Source organism: Herpailurus yagouaroundi, unplaced genomic scaffold (genome assembly GCF_014898765.1).
Source record: "Herpailurus yagouaroundi ecotype Mexico unplaced genomic scaffold, PumYag 77, whole genome shotgun sequence".
In the NCBI taxonomy this organism is placed as follows: domain Eukaryota; kingdom Metazoa; phylum Chordata; class Mammalia; order Carnivora; family Felidae; genus Herpailurus; species Herpailurus yagouaroundi.
The window spans coordinates 66122561-66146317 of record NW_024412388.1 but is presented as its reverse complement, the minus strand read 5'-3'; the positions used below and the strand labels follow the sequence as shown (position 1 = coordinate 66146317).

Here is a 23757-nt window from a genome sequence, read left to right as displayed (position 1 = left end):
AGGGAGGAGAGGGTGGGTGATGGGTATTGAGGAGGGCACCTTTTGGGCTGAGCACTGGGTGTTGTATGGAAACCAATTTGACAATAAATTTCATATATAAATAAAAAAAAAAAAGAAAACTTTTGAAATATAAAAAAAAAATAAAAATAAAATTACACTTGCTTTTGTATTTACCTGTAAAAAAAAATAATAAAATAAAAATAAAATAAAATAAACTAAGTGGAGAAGAAGCTGAGAATTCTAAGGCTTATTAACTAAGTCATAGCAAGAAAGTAACTCATAAGCCTGGGATCAGATCAGAACAAGTGATTGGCCAAGATGGTAGCCAGAGAACGTAGAGGGAAGTAAAGAAGGTGGAAGAGAGGGGTCCAAGAGAAAGTCCAAAAGACAATGAGTCAGTCATGGTGACTTCTGGGTGAGTAAACTTTCAGCTGCTTAGTGAGCCTGTCATGGCATCTCAAAGTGACAGAGCTCCCTGGATAGGATCTGAAACAACTTGTCACTAAGTTCTAGTTTAAAGAAATGAAAATCATTTTGTGTTTTTGATTAAAAGTCCAGTGTTTTGGTTTCCTATTGCTGCTTTAACAAATTACCATAAACTTAGTGGCTTAAAACATCATGAATGTATTATCTCACAGTTCCAGAGAAGACTTAAAAGGATTGCTCAGGGCTAAAATTAGAATATCAGCAGGGCTATTTTCCTTCAGGAACCTTTAGAGGATAATTACTTGCTTGCCAGCTTCCTCTTTCTTTGTTTCATGGCTCTTTCCACCAATGGCCTTACCCTAACCTCTGCTTCCTCATCCACAAGTCCTTCTTTGGCTCTCTCATCTGATCTTCCGCCTCCTTCTTACAAGAATCCTTGTGATCACCTTGGGCCCACCCAGATCATTCAAGAGAATTTCCCTTTACTCAAGATCATAACGCAATCACATTTGCAAAGTGCCTTTTGCCATGTAAGGTAGCATATTTATGGGTTCCTGCATTATGACATGAACATTTTGGGAAGACTATTATTCTATCATATTCATCCAAAGGGAAAAAAAAAAACTATTTTAAAAACTGAATCAGGTTTTGATGGAAACAGTAAGTACATAGCTCTAAACTTCCTGTCAGTGATAGGCAATCAAAAAAGTGACACAAAACCCTGAAAAGAAGGGGGTAGAGAAAGAAAAATTAGTATTGTGTAATAATTTATAGTTTCAACTGGCTTTTCCCAAGTAAAAATTTAAATGTAAATGTGATGTGGTCACTCCTAAAAAAAGATAACAATTGGACTCTGCTACCTGCTTTTTCAGTGGCTATGTACCTCTGCTCTCTAGATCCCCTCTCTGTGAGCAAGGACATACACCCCAAAACTGTAGGTGGTAGCCAACTCATGTAGCACAGGGATTCAACCCAAGACATGAAAAGGAGGAAAGTCTGAGTTTTGTTGTTTTGTTTTGTTCTCTTTAAATAATAATAATAACAGCAAATGCTTTAAAAAGAATCTCTGGGTTTTATTAAAATTATTGAATATAAAGATAGAAAAGATTTATATGCCTTACATGATCAAGATCGAGTATACATTTTCTGCCCAGCTGGGACAGAGACAGATTACAAACTCATTAGTAGATAGTGGCAGATGGTGCTAGTAGGGATGAGTGCTGAATAAATCAGGACTGCAAAGGTGGGAGTTGTTGATGAAAGCAATATCATTTACCCTTCCTTCCAGCCACAAGAGAAGAAAAGTTATAAGCAAATAGCTGGTAACATTGGCAGACTCTTAATATGTTTCCTTCATTTGTCTCTCTCTTTTCCTCTTTGGATAAAATGGACAAGATGCAAAAGAAAAGTTCAGAGCTCTTTTCAAAGCCTTGACTGAGGGTCTAATTTTTTTTAAGACAACTTAGTTTATCCCCATAAAGTTGTTCTCACTTTATCAAGTCAGGTTACTCAATTTCTAAAGTGTTGAGGACTTGGTTTGTTTAAAACAAGAAAGATATCTACATGTTTATCAGCACTAGAGAAGGAGCCCATAGAAAGAGCTAAAAATATAATCAAAGAGGAAATAACTTGATTCCTGGATACGTTTTTTTTTTAAAGAATAGAAAAAAAATCACCAGCACAAGAGTGAGAGGATCTGTGTTTCTCAGAAACTGGATGAGAGCGGAGATGACTCTATGAAACTTGATGAGGATGGGGAAAGGCAAGGCAAGTTTATCCATTAATTTCAGGGCAGAAGCAAAACAAAACAAAGCAGATGAGATTTGAGGGCAATGATGAAGTTTTGGAACAGTCACTGAGAACCATCAGGATGGGGAGCTGTCCATATTATCAAACAGTTTTGAAGGCCATTCTGAGATCTGAGACTACCAATTTACAGAGGAAAAAAATATCCACACAATTATATGACTTTTTCCAGTAGTCTAATGTAGAAGTAGACAAACTTGTTGGCTGGATTGATCCAAGTGTGAGGGTCTACAGGATGAATGGGATAAAAAACAGTAAGACACAGGGGTGCAGACCAAACAATCATTAAAGCTAAAGAAGAGTATGTGATAGGTGCAGAGGAGAGGTGCACTGAAACATGAAAAGGACAAGGCCACATTGAGCCTTGACTATAAGTACTCTGGCTGCACAATGAACAATACAACTGAAGACTGGAGGCAGACAGACCATGAGGAAGCTATCACACTAATCCTAAAACAGAGATTACAAAGATCTGAACTGGCAAAGGTAGTATATTAGTTTCCTGTGCTGGCCACAATAATTTACCACAAACTGGATGGCTAAAGGCAACAGAAATGTATTCTTTCACTGTCTCACATTTCTGGAAACCATAAATTCAAAATCTTTCTTTGCCTCTTCCTGCCTTGTGTGGTCATCATTTCTTGACTTCTTTGACTGATGGCCACATCCCTCCAATCTCTGACCACTGTCACCTTCACCTTCATATCACCTTCTCCTCCATGTGTCCATGTCTTCTCCTCCTGCCTTTCTTTTATAAGAACACTTTGTCATTGGATCTGGAGTCCACCCAGAAAATCCAGGATAATCTCATGTCAAGAACGTTAATTTAATTATGTATGTAAAGACCCTTTTTTCCGTATAATGTAACAATCAAAAGTTCCAGGGATCTGGATATGAACATATATTTTGGGGACCACCATTCAACCCATTATAGGTAAAAAGTGTGAAGAGGGAGAAACAAATCTGAGAACTATTTGAGAGGTACAGTCAGAATAATTTGATGTTTGATTGGCTGTGGGAGGGAAGGGGAGAGAGGAGTCAAGAATAACTTTTTTTTTTAAATTTTTTTTCAACGTTTATTTATTTTTGGGACAGAGAGAGACAGAGCATGAACGGGGGAGGGGCAGAGAGAGAGGGAGACACAGAATCGGAAACAGGCTCCAGGCTCTGAGCCACCAGCCCAGAGCCTGACGCGGGGCTCGAACTCACGGACCGCGAGATCGCGACCTGGCTGAAGTCGGACGCTCAACCGACTGCGCCACCCAGGCGCCCCAAGAATAACTTTTAACTGGCCACCTGGATGATACTACCTACTGAGATAGGAAACATGGACAGGGGTGCCTGAGTGGCTCAGTCAGTTAAGCATCTGACTTCAGCGCAGGTCATAATCTCATGGTTCGTGAGTTGAAGCCCCATGTAGGGTTTTGTGCTGACAGCTCAGAGCCTGGAGACTACTTCATATTCTGTGTCTCCCCCTTTGTATTCTCCCCCATTCGCTCACTCTCACTCTCGCTCTCTCTCAAAAGTAAATAAACATTTAAAAATTAAAAAAACAGAAAACACGGACATAAGAAACCACTGAATGAAGAATATGGCTTCCCTTTAAACATGCTGATTTTGAGGTACCCATGAAACATCTAGATGGAGATATTCAGCAGATAGCAGGACCTATGCATCTGACTCAAATGAGAGAGCTGGTCTCAAAAAAGCGATTAGGGAGCTTATGAGCATAAAAGTGGTAATTCAAAACCTCATAGAGAAACAGATTCTTAACTGTGGAGAACAAATAGCGTTGCCAGAGGAGAGGTGGGTAGGATTAAGAGTACACTTACCATGGTGAGCACTGAGTCATGTATTGAATTGTTGAATCACTATACTATACAGCTGAAACTAATATAATACTGTATGTTAACTACACTGGAATTAAAATAACAAAACTTTAAAAATAAAAACCTCAAAGAGGATAGTATTGTTCAAAAAAAAAAAATAATAGGTGACAAGAATTACAGAGGATTAGAAATGGACACCTGGAAGTTTAAGGGGAGACAAGGGAGGAGCAGCCCATGAAAGAGACCAAAAATGAATGGTCAAACAGGTATGAATAATTCCAAGAAGATGTAGTATCCAGGAGCCAAGAGAATAGTTTCGGGAAGTGGGAGGAAATAAGCAATGTCAAATGCAGGAGAGAGGACAAGTGAGGAAAGTGTTGAAGCAGATGACAGAGGGGGAGATGTATCATGTGGGTGTCCAGATGAAAAGCAGTCCAGACAATGAGAAAACACATATAAAAACCATGAATATTTAGGCATGCTCAAAGAACAACAAGGAGGCCAGTGTGGTTGGAACAGAGTGAGCAAGAGAAGTAAGTAAAGGACTGAGAGGTAACAGGAGTCCTGGTCATATAGGTCCTGTCTGGCCATTGTAAAGAGTTTGGCTTTTGTTTGGAGTGAATATGAGAAGCTATCAGAGGGGTTTCTGCAGAGGAGTGACATGATATGACTTCTGTTTTAACAAGGCCACTTGGGCAACTATGTGAGAATAAGAGACAAGGCTCCAAAGACCTACTGGAGACAGACTGTAAAAGGAAAGATGTAAGTAAGGAGATAGTTTAGGAGAGAGTACTGCAACATCTCAACAAGAGATTATGGCAGCTCGGACCAAAAATCATATTCTTCCACATGTGAATAGTGGGCCTGCTCTACAAATAAAACTTCAAGGTACAGATCTAGTCCTGTATTCCAACCAGATGGCCTACCTTAAGCCTCTTCTATAAAATAATTTTGATGCAGCCACTGTGTAGGATGCTTTGAGGAGCACTAAAGTGCAAAGTACAAAAGTGAGAACAAGAAATAAGACTCAAAATATATGTTGGAGACAGACTGTAGAGATCTAGGAAAGAAACCAAACTACTTCTGAAAAATCTCACTTGACTGTCTTACAACATATTGCATTGCACACTACAAACTTGTAAGTACACATATGTTTCTCCCATAATTCACCAGAAAACCCAGTGATTCATTCCTCAGCAAGAAGGATCCTGGAAAAGTTTGATTAAATTGAAGCCACTAGTGCTGCATCAGTGCTGAAAAATTCATGCTCAAGAGGAAAAAAAGTTAAAGGTGTTCTTCATTAGACTATGAGCCAACTGCACATTCTCAATATCCCCCCCATATCAGGAATTGTAATTAATATTGTGAAATCATGCAGCGAATTGAATAGCATTGCTTCACAAACTCTCTGGGTGTTGTATGAGACATTTAAAGGGTCAGAGCTTGGCAATAGCTTAGCACTATGCGGAAATGACCAAGGGATATGCTCTACCTTTGGAGCCTCTCAGTCACTCAGGAAATTCTGAATTAAGGGAACAAGCTATTGCACATACAAACTGTATTCACTCTGAAATTTATTAGTGTTGCTACAACATCTTCTATTCAAATGCAGCCAGATTCTCTCCCATGGGCATATGATTTCCACTGAATCCAGGAGGAATTATGCCAATCTCAGAAGAGTACAATTGTTTCTTCAGCATTTGACAGCAAAACTAACATTTTAGTGCTGAAAATAAACATGCACATCCCAGCATTCTTTCATCCAGAAACATGTTGCACCTGAAGGTTTGATTTCCAGATCAACTCACAAATGTTTGTTTAATCCACACTGTTCCTAAAATACTTTATAAACAGTGCCCTTGGACCTACCAACATGAGAACTTTGTTTCTGTTGATTTAATGAATATTTTTGCAACACTGGTTGCATGCCAATCATTGTGCTTGTACTGGGATTTCAGAGTTGTAGAATACAGAGAACACAGTTCTTGCCCTCAAGGGCTCACCTTGGACATGGTGATGACTATTTAGATGCAACTCTAAAAGCATGAAACATGACAGAAAAAACTGATAAGCTGGACTTCATTAAAATTAAAATTTTTTTTCTCTATAATAGGCAATGTCAAGAAAATTAGATGAGCCACAAATTGGGAGAAAATATTTGCAAAAGACATTTTTTAAACATTTATTTATTTTTGAGACAGAGAGAGACAGAGCATGAACGGGGGAGGGTCACAGAGAGAGGGAGACACAGAATCTGAAACAGGCTCCAGGCTCTGAGCTGTCAGCACAGAGCCTGACGCGGGGCTCGAACCCACGGACCGTGAGATCATGACCTGAGCCAAAGTCGGGCGCTTAACCAACTGAGCCACCCAGGCACCCCGCAAAAGACATTTTATAAAAGCCTGTTATCCAAAACCCAAAGATCTTTTAACACTCAACAATAAGAAAATAAGTCACCTGATTAAAAAGTGGGTCAAAGACCTTAACAGACACCTCACCAAAGAAGATATACAGATGGCAGGGGCACCTGGGTGGCTCAGTCGGTTAAGCATCTGACTTCAGCTCAGGGCATGATCTTGCTGTTTGTGGGTTGAAGTCCCTCATTGGGCTCCGTGCTGACAGCTCAGAGCCTAGAGCCTGCCTCGGATTCCATGTCTCCCTCACTCTCTGCCCCTCCCCTGATCACTCTCTCCCTCTTTCTCTCTCTCTCAAAAATAAACATTAGAAAAAATTTTTAAAAGATACAGAGATGGCAAATAAGTATATGAAAGATGCTCCACATCATATGTCATTAGGAAAATGCAAATTCAAACCAATGAGATATGACTACACACCTATTAGAATGGCCAAAATCTAGAACACTGACAACACCAACGCCAACAAGGATATGGAACAATAAGAACTCTCATGTGTAGCTGGTGAGAATGCAAAATGGTATAATCACTATAAAAGTTTGGCAGTTTCTTACAAAACCAAACATTTTCTTTTTTTTTTTTATTTTTTTTTTATTTTTTTTTTTCAACGTTTATTTATTTTTGGGACAGAGAGAGACAGAGCATGAACGGGGGAGGGGCAGAGAGAGAGGGAAACACAGAATCAGAAACAGGCTCCAGGCTCTGAGCCATCAGCCCAGAGCCCGACGCGGGGCTCGAACCCACAGACCGCGAGATCGTGACCTGGCTGAAGTCGGACGCTTAACCGACTGCGCCACCCAGGCGCCCCTAAAACCAAACATTTTCTTACCATACAATCCGGCAATCACACTCCTGGGTATCTACCAAAAGAAGTTGAAAACTTACTTCCACACAAAAACCTGCACACAGATGTTTATAGCAGCTTTATTTATAATTACCAAAAATTGGAAGCAACCAAGATACCCTTCAGTAGGGGATTGGATAAATAAATTATGGGAAATCCAGACAATGAAATATTATTCAGTGCTAAAAAGAAATGATCTTTGAAACAATGAAAAGAAATTGAGGAACCTTAAATACATATTACTAAGTGAAAGTAGTATGATTCCAATTATATGACATTCTGAAAAAGTCAAATCTATGGAGACAGTAAAGAGACCGGTGGTTGCCACAGGTCAGGAGGAAAGAAAGGATAAATAGGTAGAGCACAAGTAATTTTTAGGGCTGAAAATATACTCTGTATGATATTGTAATGATTATAACATAATACATGTCATTAGACATTTGTCCAAACCTATAGAATATATAACATCAAGCATGAACGCTAAGTTCACTATGGACTTTGGGTGATTACAATATGTTGGTATAGGTTCATCAATTATAACAAATGTACTACTCTGGTGAGTGATGTTGATAATTAAGGAGGCTATGTATGTGTAGGGGCAAGGATATATGGGAAATCTCAGCAGCTTTCACCCAATTTTGCTAAGAACCTAAAATGACTCTAAAAAAAATAAAGTCTTCTAAAAAAATGTTAAAGACATACAAAGGCAATTCAAAACAAAAAAAAGCAACACATAAGATCAATAAACAAATTTTAATCTCAATGGTTTTAAAAAAAAAAAGTTAATGTTTGTTTTAAGAAAGAGACACAGAGCAGAAGCAGGGGAGGAGCAGAAAGAGAGAGGGAGACACAGAATCTGAAGCAGGCTCCAGACTCTGAGCTGTCAGCACAGAACCCGACACAGGGTTTGAACCCACAAACCACGAGATCATGACCTGAGCCGAACGTTTAACCACCTGAACCACCTAGGCACCCCTCTCATTAAAAGCTTTAAATGCAAAGTCACATAATATGCCACTTTTTCATCCCAGATATGGAAAAGGTAAGGAAAAAATGGTCATTGTCATACATTCCTGGTGACAGCATCTATTGATGCAACATTTGACAAGACAATTAAGCAAGTCATATCAAATACCTTTAAAAGGTGCACAACTTTTGACCCAGTAATTTTATTTCTAGGAATTTATCCCAAGTAAATAACTATGCACATGCACAAAAATGCATACACAAGAATATCTTAGTAGCAAAACATACACATACACAATAAAGAATTAAATGAAGCATAGTGTGCCCAAACAATAAAATGCTGTGAAATCCTTAAAATTGACACACTAGAAGAAAACTTAATTATTGAAAGATTTACACTAACATACATCAAAGATATAAATGGGAAAATATTATCCACTAAAAGATTAACAGTGTTAGGATTATGGGATTTTTATCTTCTTCTTTGTGTTTGTCTGTTTGTCCTAAATTTTCTGTAATAAGCATGGGCTGCTTCTGAACAAAAATATTTTTAAATGTTTATTTATTTTTGAGAGAGAGAGAGCAGGGGAGGAGCAGAAAGAGCGGGAAACAGAAGATCCAGAACAGGCTCTATGCTGACAGTAGAGAGCTCGATGGGGGGTCGAACTCATGAACAGTGAGATCATGACCTGAGCCAAAGTCAGACACTTAACTGACTGAGCTACCCAGGGGCCCCTGAGAAAAAATGTTTTCATTGTTTGATCCCCTCTTCAAAAAAACCTACTGAAAAGAAATTTCCTACCTTGTGTTAGGCACTTTGAACAAACTATCTCTGATCCTTAGTATTGTATAACAAAGTAGCTGCTATCTCTGCATTTTCAGTGAAAAAAAAACTGAACAAGGCAGTAGTAAGTTTCCTAACGTGACTCAGCTTCTGTGATGGTTATTTTTATGTCATCTTTATTGGGCCATTAGGCACCCAGATTAAACATTATTTCTGGGTGTGTCTATGAGGGACATTTCCCAATGAGAGTAGTATTTTAATGGATGGACTCAGTGATGTAAATTCCCCTCCCCAGTGTGGAAGGGTCTGAATAGAAAAAAAGCAGAGGAAGGAAGGATTTGCCCCCTTCCTGGATGCTTGAGCTGGGACTTCTGTCTTCTCCTGCCTTTGGACTGTGATGTATACCATTGACTCTTAGGGTTCTCAGGCCTTTGGAGCTACACCACTGGCTTTCCTGGGTCTCCAGCTTGCAGATGGCAGATGGTGAGCCAATTTCTCATAACAAATCTAGATAGACAGACAGATCAATCAATCTATAAATCAGTCCTATTGGCTCTGTCTCTCTGGAGAATGCTAATACAGATAGTAAGGAGCAAGGCCAGAATACAGCCTAGAACTTCAGCTATTACTATTCACAATGTCCAGCTGTCTTTAAGACTACTGAATCAGCCATCAAAACTTTTCCACAGTAGTGACAGCACTGGGTTCTAACCACCATTGGCCCAAAATTTAAAAATTGCTGGGCGCTTGGGTAGCTCAGTCGGTTAAGCATCCGACTTCAGCTCAGGTCATGATCTCACAGCTCATGGGTTTGAGCCCCACACAGGGCCCTGTGCTGACAGCTCAGAGCCTGAAGCCTGCTTTGGATTCTGTGCCTCCTTCTCTCTCTGCCCCTTCCCTGCCCATTGATTCTCTCTCTCTCTCTCTCTCTCTCTCTCTCTCTCTCTCTCTCTCTCAAAAATAAATAAACAAAAAAAATTGCTAAAGCAGGCAAGAAGCCAATAATGGTTTAGAAGCAATAGTATTAAAAATAGGCTTCTATCCAAGGATCTATATAAAGTACTATAAGTTGCACAGAACAAAGGAATCAGATGGGGTTACTTCCTCTGAAAACTTCAATAACACAATCTTTAAATTTTTTTTTTCAACGTTTTTTTTTTTTGTTTTTTTTTTTTGGGACAGAGAGAGACAGAGCATGAACGGGGGAGGGGCAGAGAGAGAGGGAGACACAGAATCTGAAACAGGCTCCAGGCTCTGAGCCATCAGCCCAGAGCCCGACGCGGGGCTTGAACTCACGGACCGCGAGATCGTGACCTGGCTGAAGTCGGACGCTTAACCGACTGCGCCACCCAGGCGCCCCAATAACACAATCTTTAAACGTAGAGAAAAATCCATCAAAATCCAAGATTTAATAAGTTTGACACACTTCAGTGGAGGATCAGACCACATGCTTCACTCCTTCAAAAATGTTGATTATAATTATAACCATTCTATATACTACTTCTCAGTCTCATTTCCTACCGCCACTTAGAAGCATGGAAACATCAAAGTCAGGACAATGCTACCTGTCATAGTCTATAGGTCATCCTTCACATTACCAGCTTCAGAAGCTTTGGGAATTCTCCTAAATCATTTGCTTCCCTCAATAATTTCATTAGGGCTTCTTGACTATATTGATATATTCAACCTTGAAATAATGAGTTCCATAATTTATCACTCTCTGAATGGGCAGCATTATCTTCCATAACTTTCTTCAAGCTATATAAAGTTTCCCCATTAACCTAGTGTAGAGAGCATTGCAAGAAAAGTCTATATTTTGTGTTAATTGTTACTTCAAACTTCAACCTTAATTTTAGTCTTTCTGTAGTCGTCCACCAAACGAAATTCTCATTACAACATACCCTGCCAGGTACTATGTTGCTTTTTTTTTTTATTATTATAACAGTCCTATTAGAACCTTATATTCTGAATCTGTTGGTGCTTAAGGAAAACAGCTTTGCCTGTAATTCATTGTGCCCTGACCTTATGACACCAACTTATACTTGGCCAATTAGGGACAAGGCCAAACTGCATTATTCTTAGGTCTATTCAGTTAATAAATGACACTTATTTCTTTCATATAATCTTTAACAAGAACTCATAAATTGTATTCATTATGCCTCAAGAGATGAGGTAATGGTAATTCAGGTGGGCACATCTGAAAAGATTTTTCAGTTTCCTATTCCATTCTAGCCAGATTTTTTGGAAAACATTGGGAAAAGACTGAAATTTCCCACCAGCCTGAGACTTCATGCAAGTTTTTACAACATTAACTGGAAAAAACAAGATTCCCAACATGGCACCCAACAGACCTCGGCACATAAAATCAATAAGCACTGTGAGTCACTGCAGCAGGCAGATGTTCTTTATGGAACCTCAAAAGCCAAACAAAAAAACGACATTGCTGAATCCATTATGGAAAAGAATGGATACCAAGTCTCCATAATACTCTAATTCCATGGCTTTTGAGTGTCTTGAAAGACTGGCAAGTGTTCATAAACGTTTTATAATGCTGTGGTCTTGAAGCAATGTCTGAACTCTTTCCAATGGAGTGAAAATTGCTTCTGTTGTCCTTGGAAGTACTGCTGCCACACTACCGGTTGCAAACTCAGACGTAGTGATATGCTCTCAGAGACGACAAGATAAGGCCTCATACAGACCAAACCTAAGTGCCAGTGTAGTTGTCTTCTGCATCGGTAGGGGGAAGGAATCCACAGTACAAGTTTTGAAAGCCATCCCTCCTGAACTGAAGCACTGCATCCCAGGTTTTGATTCCACACAGCTGCTGCCGAGAGAGGACCTTCTGAACCGGAAATGGGATTGCTACATGAAAGCTGCACAGCAGCCACACAAATAATGCTTCATTTAACCATTTGCAGCATAAGGTGATGGATCTTGTTTTGAAAATGTTAGGACTGGGGCGCCTGGGTGGCGCAGTCGGTTAAGCGTCCGACTTCAGCCAGGTCACGATCTCGCGGTCCGTGAGTTCGAGCCGCGCGTCGGGCTCTGGGCTGATGGCTCGGAGCCTGGAGCCTGCTTCCGATTCTGTGTCTCCCTCTCTCTCTGCCCCTCCCCCGTTCATGCTCTGTCTCTCTCTCTGTCTCAGAAATAAATAAATGTTAAAAAAAAAATTAAAAAAAAAAAAAAAAGAAAATGTTAGGACTGGCAACCTCTTTTCATGAGCTTCTGAATCCACCATGTTGCTTGAGATCTTTCTTACTCGGGGCACCTACGTGGCTCAGTCAGTTGAGCATCCAACTTTGGCTCCAGTCATGATCTCCCAGCTTGCAGTTTGTGAGTTCCAGCTGCACACTGGGCTGGCTGCTGTCAGCCTGTCAGCGCAGAGCCTGCTTTGGATCCTCTGTCCTCCTCTCTGCCCCTCCCCCACTTGCACTCCCTCAAGAATAAACATTAAAAAAATAAAAGATCTTTCTTACTCAAGAAGGATTTCTTTAACCCACTGCAGCGGGCTGAACCCATTGCAGCAGGCCCCCAGCTCCATGCCCTGTCGCCAGCAGCCCACAGGTGGCAAGCCCACAAGCCCTCATCTACATTGCTTTTCACACTTGGAGCAATTGGCATACGGATATATCATATAGTCAGCTTTATATCAGAAACCTAAAAAATTGTTCCCAGAAAACTGACAAATTGGAAAAAGGAGCACAATCTTTAGATGAATTTTCCAAAAATCATTTAAGTTATTCCAAATATTTATAAAAACCTTTCTCAACGATGTCAACCAAAACTCACTGCAAGAGGCTGTGAATTTGAGATGAAGATCATTTCTCTTCCTCTAAGTTGATTCAAAGAGAGGAATGGAGAAATTAGAAAGATAAAAATATCTTAAAACTGTAGTGTAATCCTGTATTCCATACACTGAGTCAAATGCTTTAAGACTCGTTATAGAGTTCCCAGTTTACTTGATTTAGAGTTTAGGAAGTTCTCCACAGTACGGAATATAATTGTGTCTCATTTATTGTGGATTAGGTATAGTATAAAATTTGTGGTCATTTGATAATGGAAACCAAGTCCATTGACAGGAGTCTAACCTCTTTGTTGCAAAATAAGAATATTTCATTATTTTGATTTTCATCCCCCTTTTACCATGACAGCAATCTCTGTTAGCAATACCACCTATACTGCACTTCTACTTCTACTCTCTCTTTCCTACCCCACAGCCAATACGAGTTAACTAGATTCCCTTCAAAGAGAAGAGATTCTAACACTAAAACAAAACTCTCACTCCTATAGAAACCCTCACTTAAAAAGGAAAACTTAAAGAATTTTCCAAAAGTGTAAAAGATACCAGCAGCTGCTCTGTTTCATAATACAAGATAATGTTCATGTGGAAAAACTGGGTGAGAATCCAGGAAGCATCCAAAGTGATTGTCTTTGTGAAGTAAACATCTGTGTTGATGGGAAATTAAGACATACGCACACATCTGTATTCAGATGTCAAACACAATTCCCAAGGGAAGCATTAGACTTCCACTAGTTTTTTGGAAAATAATAATAAAGATCTCCTAAGCTTTGCAAAATTTTGTACAATAGCAGTCAAATGCAACTATACCAGACTAGGTCTTTCATCTGTATGTTCTGGGAAATAATTAGGAGAATTGGAACTGATTGTTGTAAATTCTTTTTAATAATTTGAGCATCTTCACCAACTCCTACACTGAGCCTACGATCCTTCTGTGCCACCAATGCCAGTAATGGAATTTGTTTATGATGACAGTTTCTTTCCTAGTCTAGTCATTGATTTTTCCATTCTACAACACACTTAGTCATGAATGTTGTTTATATACTCAGTTACAGAAACATTCCTGCACACCATGAGCAGTGGGGGCTGTCACTCATGTGCCACTACCTTGAAAAAATACACATCTCTTCCCCCCATTCTCATTCTCCCTTCCAAGGATAACTCACAGTGGAAAGATTACTTCACCGGTTTTATAAAATGTACTAGAGCAATCCCACTTCCTAAAGGAACCACGCCCTTGTCGTCAGAAAAAGAGAATACTGGGGAAACACAAAAATAAGAAAATGATGGGGCGCTTCAGTGGCTCAGTTGGTTGAGTGTCCAACTCGATTTCAGCCCAGGTCATGATCTCACAGGTAGTGAGACTGAGCCCCTGCATGAGGCTACACACTGACAGCAGGAGCCTGCTTGGGATATTCATTCATTCTCTCTCTCTCTCTGTGTCTCTCTCTCTCTCCCTCTCTCTCAAAATAAACAAATAAAAACTTTTTTAAAAATAAGAAAGTTATATATGTGAGCCTATCCCAACTCCTTTTGAAGATCAGCCCCCTGTGGGCAGAAAATATTTCTTCTTGGTGTTTCTTCTGGTACCAAGTTGCCTATGCAAGTGAATTCACCAAAGAAACTAATGATGAAACCCAAAAAGCGTTCTTACTATTCCCTCTATTTTTAGTGTCTTTCAATAAAACTACCTTTTAAAAAAGAAAGAGATAAAGGAGCAAGGATAAATAGAGAGGGTGAAGAAGCAAAGTAGCACTTTACAAACACCCATCTCCAAGCCTCAGAGACAACCCTCAAGGTACATATTCTTATGCTTATTTTTTTAATTTTTTTAATGTTTATTTGTTTTTGAGAGAGAGAGAGAGACAGCCTGAGCAGGGGAGGGGCAGAGAGAAAGAGGTAGACACAGAACATGAAGCAGGTTCCAGGCTCTGAGCTGTCAGCACAGAGCCCAAGGTGGGGCTCGAATCAGGAGCTGTGAGATTATGACCTGAGCCAAAGTCGATGCTCAACCGACTGAGCCCCCCAAGCACACCTCTTATACTCACTTTTAAAATGAAGAGTTTAAGGCTCATAAAAGGAGGTAAGGGTCTCCTGGGTGGCTCCGTCGTTTGAGTGTCTGACTTCAGCTCAGGTCATGATCTTGCGGTTCATGAGTTCAAGCCCCGCAATGTGCTCTGTGCTGACAGCTCAGAGCCTGGAGCCTGTTTCAGATTCTGTGTCTCCCTCTCTCTCTGCCCCTCCCCCAACTCGTGCTCTGTTTCCCTTTATCTCAAAAATAAACACTAGAAAAAAATATTTTTAATGAAATAAAATAAAATAAAATAAAATAAAATAAAATAAAAGGGGGTAAGTTGTTTGTGGCACACAACTAAAAATTGTCAGAGCGAAGTTTCAAATTCACTGATGAGTACCTAGAATTTAGCATTTATATATTGCCAGGTAAGTGCAGAACTTTTGGCAATTGATCCTGAATGAAAAAAAAAAAAAAAACAGACTACTATCATCTCAGTATCTGATAAAGTTAGTGTAGTCAAAACCTCATCTTAGCCAGAAAACAATCTTAGGAGAGCATCCATAAAATTTCTTAAAACTTAAAAAGTTTGGTTTTTAATATTTTTAATGTTTATTTATTCTTGAGAGAGAGAGACAGACAGACAGAGCATGAGCAGGGGAGGGGCAGAGAGAGAGGGAAACGCAGAATCTGAAGTAGGTTTCAGGCTCTGAGCTATCAGCACAGAGCCCAACGTGGGGCTCGAACTCATGAGCCGAAGCCAAAGCCAGAAGCTTAACCGACTGAGCCACCCGAGCACCCCAAAACTTAAAAAGTTTTAAGCAACACAACTTCCTGATGAGTCCTTTGTAATAACTACAAAATGTGTATATAATGAAGCAAGTTGTTTTATAAGGTTATTGCCTACAAACTAGTAAAGAGTTGGAGGACTGTATTAGTTTTCTATTGCTGAGTAATAAATTACCACAAATTTAACAGCTTTTTAAAAATACCACTTATTAATGCACAGTTTTGTAGATCAGAAGTCCAGCATAGTATGCCTGGGTTCTCTACTCCTAGTACTACAAGGTTGAAATAAAGGTGTTGAGCACCTTGTCTGGGGCTCTGAGGAAAAGTCCACTTCCAAATTTATTTTTGTTGTCAGAATAATTCACTTCCTTGCAGTTGTAGGACCGAGGTCCCCATTTTCTAGATAGTTGATGCCAACCCAGAGAAAGACTGACTGCATTTGAATGGTTATGTGTCTAGGTCAGGCACACCTGAATAAAGTCAACTATGCCATGTAACATGACCTAATCACAGGAGTAAAATTCCACAAATTCTGTCTGGGGAATTAGGGAGAACATATATAGCAGAGGCAGGGGTAAAAATCTTGGGAGCCATCCTAAAATTCTGGTAGAAAGTGGACAGATTGAAAGTAGTATATCTGACATGTTGAGCATAAGAAACCAAACACACAAGAGTACATACTGTTCTATTCCATCTATATGAAGTTCAAAATAGGCAAAACTAATCAGTGCTGTCAGATAAAGTCAAGTAGTGGTGACCCTTAGTGTCAAACAACAGTATATAGGAAAAAAAGGATTTATTCATTCAACAAGTACACATTGAATGCCTCTCAAAGCTAAATAAAGTGAATTTCATGGCAATCAAGATAAGGCCTCTGTCCTCAAGTAGCTTAAAAATCTATCAGGGAAGGGCGCCTCGCTGGCTGAGAGCATGTGACTCCTGATCTCAGGGCTGTGACTGTGAGCACCATGTTGGGGGATGGGGTAGAGATTACTTTAAAAAATAAAATCTTTTAAAAAGGTCATCTATCAGGGAAAACAGAGACTAATAGTCTACAGATTAAGAAGCTAATAAATAAATATTTACCATGAATTGTGATAAGCCTCACACATGGAAAAGTAGGAGGTACTCTGAGAACATAGAGTAGAGGAACCCAAAGTGGTTTAGGGGGCCAAAAAGTGATATTTAAACCAAGACCTGAAAAAATTTAGGTAGGCAAAGAAGGGGTAATAGTTGACTTGGTGACACTGGTTGACTGTGAACTGATCATCACTTACCTGTAAGACATGACTACCTAGAGGCCATATAGTCTCTGTCTCCATCATTATGAGAACAGTCTCAGGAACAATGGAGGCACTAGCACTGCTCTACACTATGCTGGCCAAACAATTCCTTTAATGCTATGACATTATCAGTTCTAGACATTCTTCCACCAAACGAATACTGACAAGGTAGAGAGTGACCTGAAGGTAACCATTACCACAAGATAGAAGCTTGAATCAGTGTGAAAAGAGCATGGCAAAATGGCCCAGTGGCTTCATGTTCAGGTTCTGGAATCAGACTGCCTGGGTTGTAATCCTAACTCCATCACTTGCTGTGTGTGTCCTTGGTCATTCACCTTCTGCAAGCCTCAGTTTCCTCATCCCTAAAATAAGGCAATAATGTAAAAATTGCCAAGTAATTAAAGAGTAGCTTCTTTGAGAAATACATGTGTCTTCAGGTGGAAGATGTTTTAGACTCCTTCTGCGTAAGTTATGGTGCTGGTACATTTTGAATGCATATGAGGAAGAACTCTTCTCCTGCCACTCTGTCTGACTCACCAGCCATACCCAATTGTCATTGCCCAAACACACAAAACTCACTTCAATGCCTATACATTTTTCCAACTTGTTCCTTCCTCTGGCATGTCCTACCTACTCTTGTTTCATCAAACAGTTTCTATTCATCCTCCAGAGTCTCAGCTCATGCATTGCCTTGCTGATGAAGATGTTACTGTCTGCACAAGACAGAACTGGGTGATCATTTGTCCATGATCTCAGAGCACTCTGAATATATCTATTTCAATATGCAAACTGTACCATAATTGCTTATTCATGCATTCATCTCTCATTGTTATGAGCCTCTTGAGGGGTAAGACCATACACAGCACTTGGACCATGGTAGGCAGTAAAAATGTTCACTGAAAGAACTGAATGAATGAATACTGATGTAATTGGCAATAAATTCCTGCCACCAGTAATATTTAAACAAAGACTATCAGGCATATACAGAGAGTATTGGAGTGTCTGACACTCAACTTGCTAATCACTGAACAGGACCCTCCAAACCTGAGAGTCCTTAGTGCTAGATGAAGAAAACTAAATCACAAGGGCAGAGAAAAGGAAAAGTTGTATGTTCAGGGAATAGCAAGTGCCTCTGTTTGCCTGAGCAAGAGAGGACAGGATAGAGACAGGTCTGCAGCAAGAAAGTGATGGCACACACAAAAGAGTAAAGAACAATTATTTAATGAAGCCACTACTTGAGGGATGCCTGGGTGGCTCAGTCAGTTGGGCGTCCGACTTCAGCTCAGGTCATGATCTCACGATTCATGGGTTCGAGCCCCACATCGGGTTCTGTGCTCTCAGCTCAGAGCCTGGCACCTGTTTTGGATTCTGTCTGTCTCTCTCTCTCTCTCTCTCTCTCTCCCTCCCTCTCTCTCTCTCTCCTCCTCCTCCTCCTGGCTCGCACTGTCTCTCTGTCTCAAAAATAAATAAACATTCAAAAAAATGTAAAGGTACTACTTGATAGCGGTGGGCAAAGTAAAGTGCCCATCATGGGATGATAAATCTTGCAGAGCCTAGCAATAGCAGACAGCTGATTTCCACCCATGGTTCCAACAGGGCTAGGGGAAGCAAGTAGAGTTACCAGAACACTGTAAAAATGGATTGATTTCATGTGAGTTCTGGCCTAAGTAGAAGAACGGGACTTGGTCTCTGCCAAAATCAGAGTTCTACAGAAAGAGAGAAGGGAAGAATAAATATCTAGGCATCCCATCACCTTCCAATATCCTTTTAGTGCCAGCCAACAGCCAGACACAACAAAAATCTGGACAGCAAGGAAGTTCAGGGGAGGCAATCTATAGAAGTCAGCCTTCTGAACTCCAGAGTAGGTCAGAGAATGAGTAACAGTAGACTAATGGTGTGAACATCATTTGGTGAGCCCTCAGAGTCTAGGGTTTGGGGGTGACATGATCCAGGCTTCATCTGAGGATGTTTAGTCTAGTGGCTTTAATCAGAATGAACTCTGAGTGGGGAGAGGGAGATGGAGGCAGGGAAACAAACTAGGAAATCACTGTAATGGCTCAAGCAAGGCGGAGAGGAACGTAAGCAAGGGGACGCACTCACTATTCATATCAGCCCCTTGGATGGCTCTTGATTCTCCAGCAGGTCGCACAATCCCTGGGCTGTTTACCCTCCTTGCAAGCAGCCCACCAAGTCACAGAGGTGGAAAATAAAGGTCTCCAAACTGAGAAAAGGTTTCTGGTGTATACCTTTCAGTCTCCCCCTGATATTCACTTTCTCTCCTTTGCTTTGTGTCTGTATATACTGAGCAGAACCAGAGGAAACTAGCCGCAGCAACTGGAGGTCACAGAGCAGAGGGCAGTAACTAAGCTTCTTACCACAAAATGCCCCCCACCCAAAAAAAAAAAAAAATGAATAGAGATCCACAGGAAGAAAGCCCTGCTTGATTATCAGTCACCATTTCTCCCAAACTGTGACATCTTAATGGTTCTCTGGCTAGCCTCCCTCTCTTCATACAGTGACCAAATCCATCCTTCCTGCCTTCTCCCTCCCAAAAACTATCTTCCTTGGGCCCCATCTCAAAGGGACTCATTCTCAGATATTACATTCAAAAGCTATCTGACAACATTTTCTACAACTAGATCAGCACAGAGATGACTAGAAGAAGCTTCATGTGACTCTATAACATACTCTGTAACTCTTGTCTTTCTGCATGAGCAGATGTAGATTCCTTCTTCCAGTGCCACTGTATCTTATCTCCATCCCAGCATGCATCATACCACATGAGCACCCAGCCATGGTGGGTGCAGCCAGAGTAGGCACCTGATAGTTCCTTTTACAAGGCAGATAGGAAATGGCTCTGGTTTTATTTTTTGTTTTCTGTTCAGAATGAGACTCTTTTTATTAATAATATTATTATGCAAAGTTTCCTAAAATAAAAAGAGCCAGTAACTACTTTAGTCCTTAGCTGTTTTCTGAGACACTATGCAGCAAGGCCTCACTGGATTGGGATTTACTTCTTTTCTCCACTGCCTCATTAGAAGCTTAGCTCTGCTAAGAGGATTACTTACAATACAGTATCACTGAGCACATGGGGAGCCTTTAAAGATTTGTTCTTCTCTCAACAAACTCCTTGGCAGGCTTTTCAAAATCAAAGTGTGGAAGGAAGAAACATCTGAAAAAGAAAAAGGCTGAGTTACCACACACCTAGAAGCTTTTCCCCTACTCACTCATTACAATTTTCATTAGCAACATGAATCAACAATTCCCGATAAATAATTTCTATTCTCAGACTGAATGGTAAAAATAATACAAAGCAGCAACACAACGTGTGTGTGTGTGTGTGTGTGTGTGTGTGTGTGTGTGTGTGTGAGAGAGAGAGAGAGAGAGACAGGGACAGAGAGAGACTGTGCTCCCTACACACATACACACACACACACACACACACACACACAAAAGTACACACTCATTCTTTCTAACTGGTCCTAAAACAATCCTGTTTGCACGATTAGAACTGCATTTGAGGATGAGCACTGGGTGTTGTATGGAAACCAACTTGACAATAAATTTCATATATTGAAAAAAAAACGCATTTGAGTCAGAGTTCTTAGAACAAATGAAGAGTTCATGAGAATCTCCCATGCCACCTGTCTGTCCACTCCCAAGGATAACAGGAATACCAGATGGTCCATCCATTAGCTTTTGCTTAGATTCAGGGCTGTTGTGGAGACAGTCAGATGCCCCTCAATGGAAAAGCAAGGTCAGTTGAAGGCCAAAGTGGCAAGAAACCACTTAGAAACCATGTGTGCCCTTGAAACAGTAAATAATACTGTGTGGATTCAACAATTCATTTTGTTGATGAACCTAGGACACATTTATCTTACTAAAAATTTGTCTTTGTTTTCAGACATCCTTTTATTTTTTATTCTTTATTTTTTTAATGTTTATTTATTTTTGAGACAGAGAGAGACTGAGTATGAACGGGGGAGGGTCAGAGAGAGAAGGAGACACAGAATCCGAAACAGGCTTCAGACTCTGAGCTGTCATCACAGAGACCAACACAGGGCTCAAACTCATGGACCACGAGACATGACCTGAACCAAAGTCGGACGCTCAACCAACTGAGCCACTCAGGCGCCCCCACACATCCTTTTAAAAACCAATTTTAATGACGCTTTCTTTAATTCTCCTTCTATTTGTATCCAGATCTGTTTTCTATACAAAGAGCTACACAAATAAATTATTGGAATCATTACCCTTGATGTAATCTAAGTCTCTTTTATTTGACTATGTTTTTTCTTGACTTTCAGATAAACACATGGCAGTTGCCTTCCCAGTGGAGCCCAGTGCAAAAGGTGGGGGTATGGCCCAAAGAGGTCTAAGATATAGCAGTCTCCTCAGAATGTGTGGGAGATCTCGCCACACGTAAGAGATGGTTGGTTAGGGCTGCATGGATCTGTGCTGCTACAACCATCATCCAGGCAGTTGCTCTTTCATCTTCTGATGGGTGGTTCTTGGCTGTTGGCTTAACTTTCAGAAAGCATTCCACTTTCCCAAGCCTCATGGACCAGCTCCTGCTTTTGCATCTTATTTTCTCTAGCAGAAAGGAAAGGAATCCATACTGGAAAACTCTGAGAATAGGGGAGAGTGAGTAAATGGCTTTATTTTCTTCCCTCTAATGGAACATAAGTTCTTGAAGGGCAGGAGCAGAGGAGAGGTGGTGCGTTACAAACTATTAATGTACTAAAATAAGTCAATCATAGGAGTATCAGGCTTCCCTGGCTTTTCTGAGGAGGAGGAGAATATGAGCAGTCTGTTGAACACTTTCTTGGTTTTCAACAAAACATCATTATGTTTTGCTTTGTTTTGTTTTTCAAAAAACATAATTTTCCTGGCTGTGATATGAAATGTTTCATTTTATCAGCTGTGTTAGGCAGTTCAGCTATGGCTATAAATGGTCTCTGGCTTTTGTCATTAGAATGAGTTGTTCAAGTGCACGGTACTCAAAGATGATGTCCTCAAACCATTACAAGCAAAATTCTTTCATCCTTAATTCAAGTAAACATGTCTGGAATAACTTTTGAATCTTGGCATGGGCAAGAGTGTTCTCTTAGAGTCACATTGCGATCAGTTATCTATAGTAATCTCATCCTCATACCCTACCAATCAGTAATGGCATGTGCTTGAAAAGCAGCTGGCAAGGGCCTCACCTACATGATCTATACATCTGGAACAGGGAAAATTAACTGATATTCAGGCATGTGAGAAAAGCCACATGGCAGAGCTGTAATGCACACTGACTCCGGATATTTGCCTGGATTCAATTCCCATATCTGTCACTTTTTAGGTCAAGTAGAACAAACAATTTAACCTAAGAGTTATAAATGAAAAAGACTTGGATAAGGACTTAGTACATGGTAAGTACTATACTAAGTGTTAGTTATTGTTATTAAGGCAAGATCTTGGCTTTAACAAGGCTTTAAGCCACCACCAAGAGGAATGAAGGATCCAAGTCCTAGTTTTCCTCCTACTGAAGTAGCCAAGTCATCTCCCATGCCATTCAACAGTCCTTGCTGAGGCTGCCCTGTCTTGCCAGTAATGCCACCATACTAAAAACAATGTTCACTGCTGCCCTCTTCAAACTCTCAGTGCTGCCCTCTCAGTTTCCCAAGTTGATCCTGTTGCTCTTGCAAATATAAGGGAGGATTCTCTTTCACCATTGCTGCATCTCTTCATCAGACTAAGTGTGACCTTACTCTCTCCATTTTTTAAACATATCACCTATAAAGGGTAGTTGCATCATTTTAGTTTTCTGCAGGACTATCTTTCAAATAACTTGATAAAACCTATAACATGAGTCATGTCAAAAACAGCTCAAACCTTCTGCTCAAAAAGTACTTTCCCAGAGGTGAAGAGTTAAGATGGCACAGAAGTAGGGGAACCAGGATCTCCCTTGTCCTTCAAACACTGCTGTATTGAGGTCAGAACACTTGGAACGCCCAGGAAAGCTATTGGCAGAGTGACAGAAAAATCTCCACAGATAGAGGGAGACAGCTTGGTGGGACAGAGGTACTTGTATGCGAATTAGGGAACATAAAATAGTGTGGGCACTGAGGGGAGGGGTCCCCTTCTGTGGAAAGACAAAAGGGAGAGAAAGAGAAGCTGTGGATTGTGGTTTTGTGTTAGGACAAGAAAAAAACCTCTCCAGACCACAGATTAGGAGACAAGAAATAGAGTACCAGTCTCCACTCGTAGATGGGAGTTTTCAAAAGTGCCCAACTTTCTGCGACTTTCTCTGGGCTGAAGTGCCACTGTGTACATGCACCCGGGGAGAAGGGAGCCAGCCCCAGGGCACGGTAGTGATCTCAGGGGTGCACTTGGAGAGAACAGTTCCCTCTCTTGAGTACTGTGGGAAGAGGGTATATTGCCTCCCCCCCCCCCCCCAAGGACAAAAGACCCTGCAGGTGCCAGTCATATCAGCAGGTTGGAGTGACTACCCCAGAACCAAGTTGCACAGTGCGGGATCCTTTAAGTCATCCATCAGGTTTTGAAGCCCAACTGAGCGCCTAAGAGGCATGGGAGACTATGGAGTAGGACAGGCCACCCACCCATGAAACTATGAGGACTGGCTGAACAGCATGCTTTGTGACACTGGGGCAGGGAGGAGAGATTGGGGTGTCACCATTTTTCCTCACATCACCAACATGGTGGCCTTCATGGAACAGCACAGTGGCCCACCATGGAGGTGGGACCCACTTACACCAAACCCTGCCCCTCCATGCCTGGCAACTGTTTACTGGAGTGGG

At 40.7% G+C, this 23757-nt stretch overlaps 1 protein-coding gene and 1 pseudogene across 1 annotated transcript in view; both read right to left on the bottom strand.

Moving 5' to 3' along the window:
• GIPC2 (GIPC PDZ domain containing family member 2) overlaps positions 1-23757 on the bottom strand; it is a 430222-nt gene that overhangs the window by 206372 nt on the left and 200093 nt on the right. The window contains exon 6 of the mRNA XM_040470735.1: positions 20023-20126. Coding sequence (XP_040326669.1) covers positions 20032-20126 — 95 coding nt within the window. The 3' untranslated portion in view covers positions 20023-20031. The remainder of the gene's footprint in view (positions 1-20022; positions 20127-23757) is intronic.
• Positions 10851-12690, bottom strand: LOC121017738 (mitochondrial nicotinamide adenine dinucleotide transporter SLC25A51-like; annotated as a pseudogene).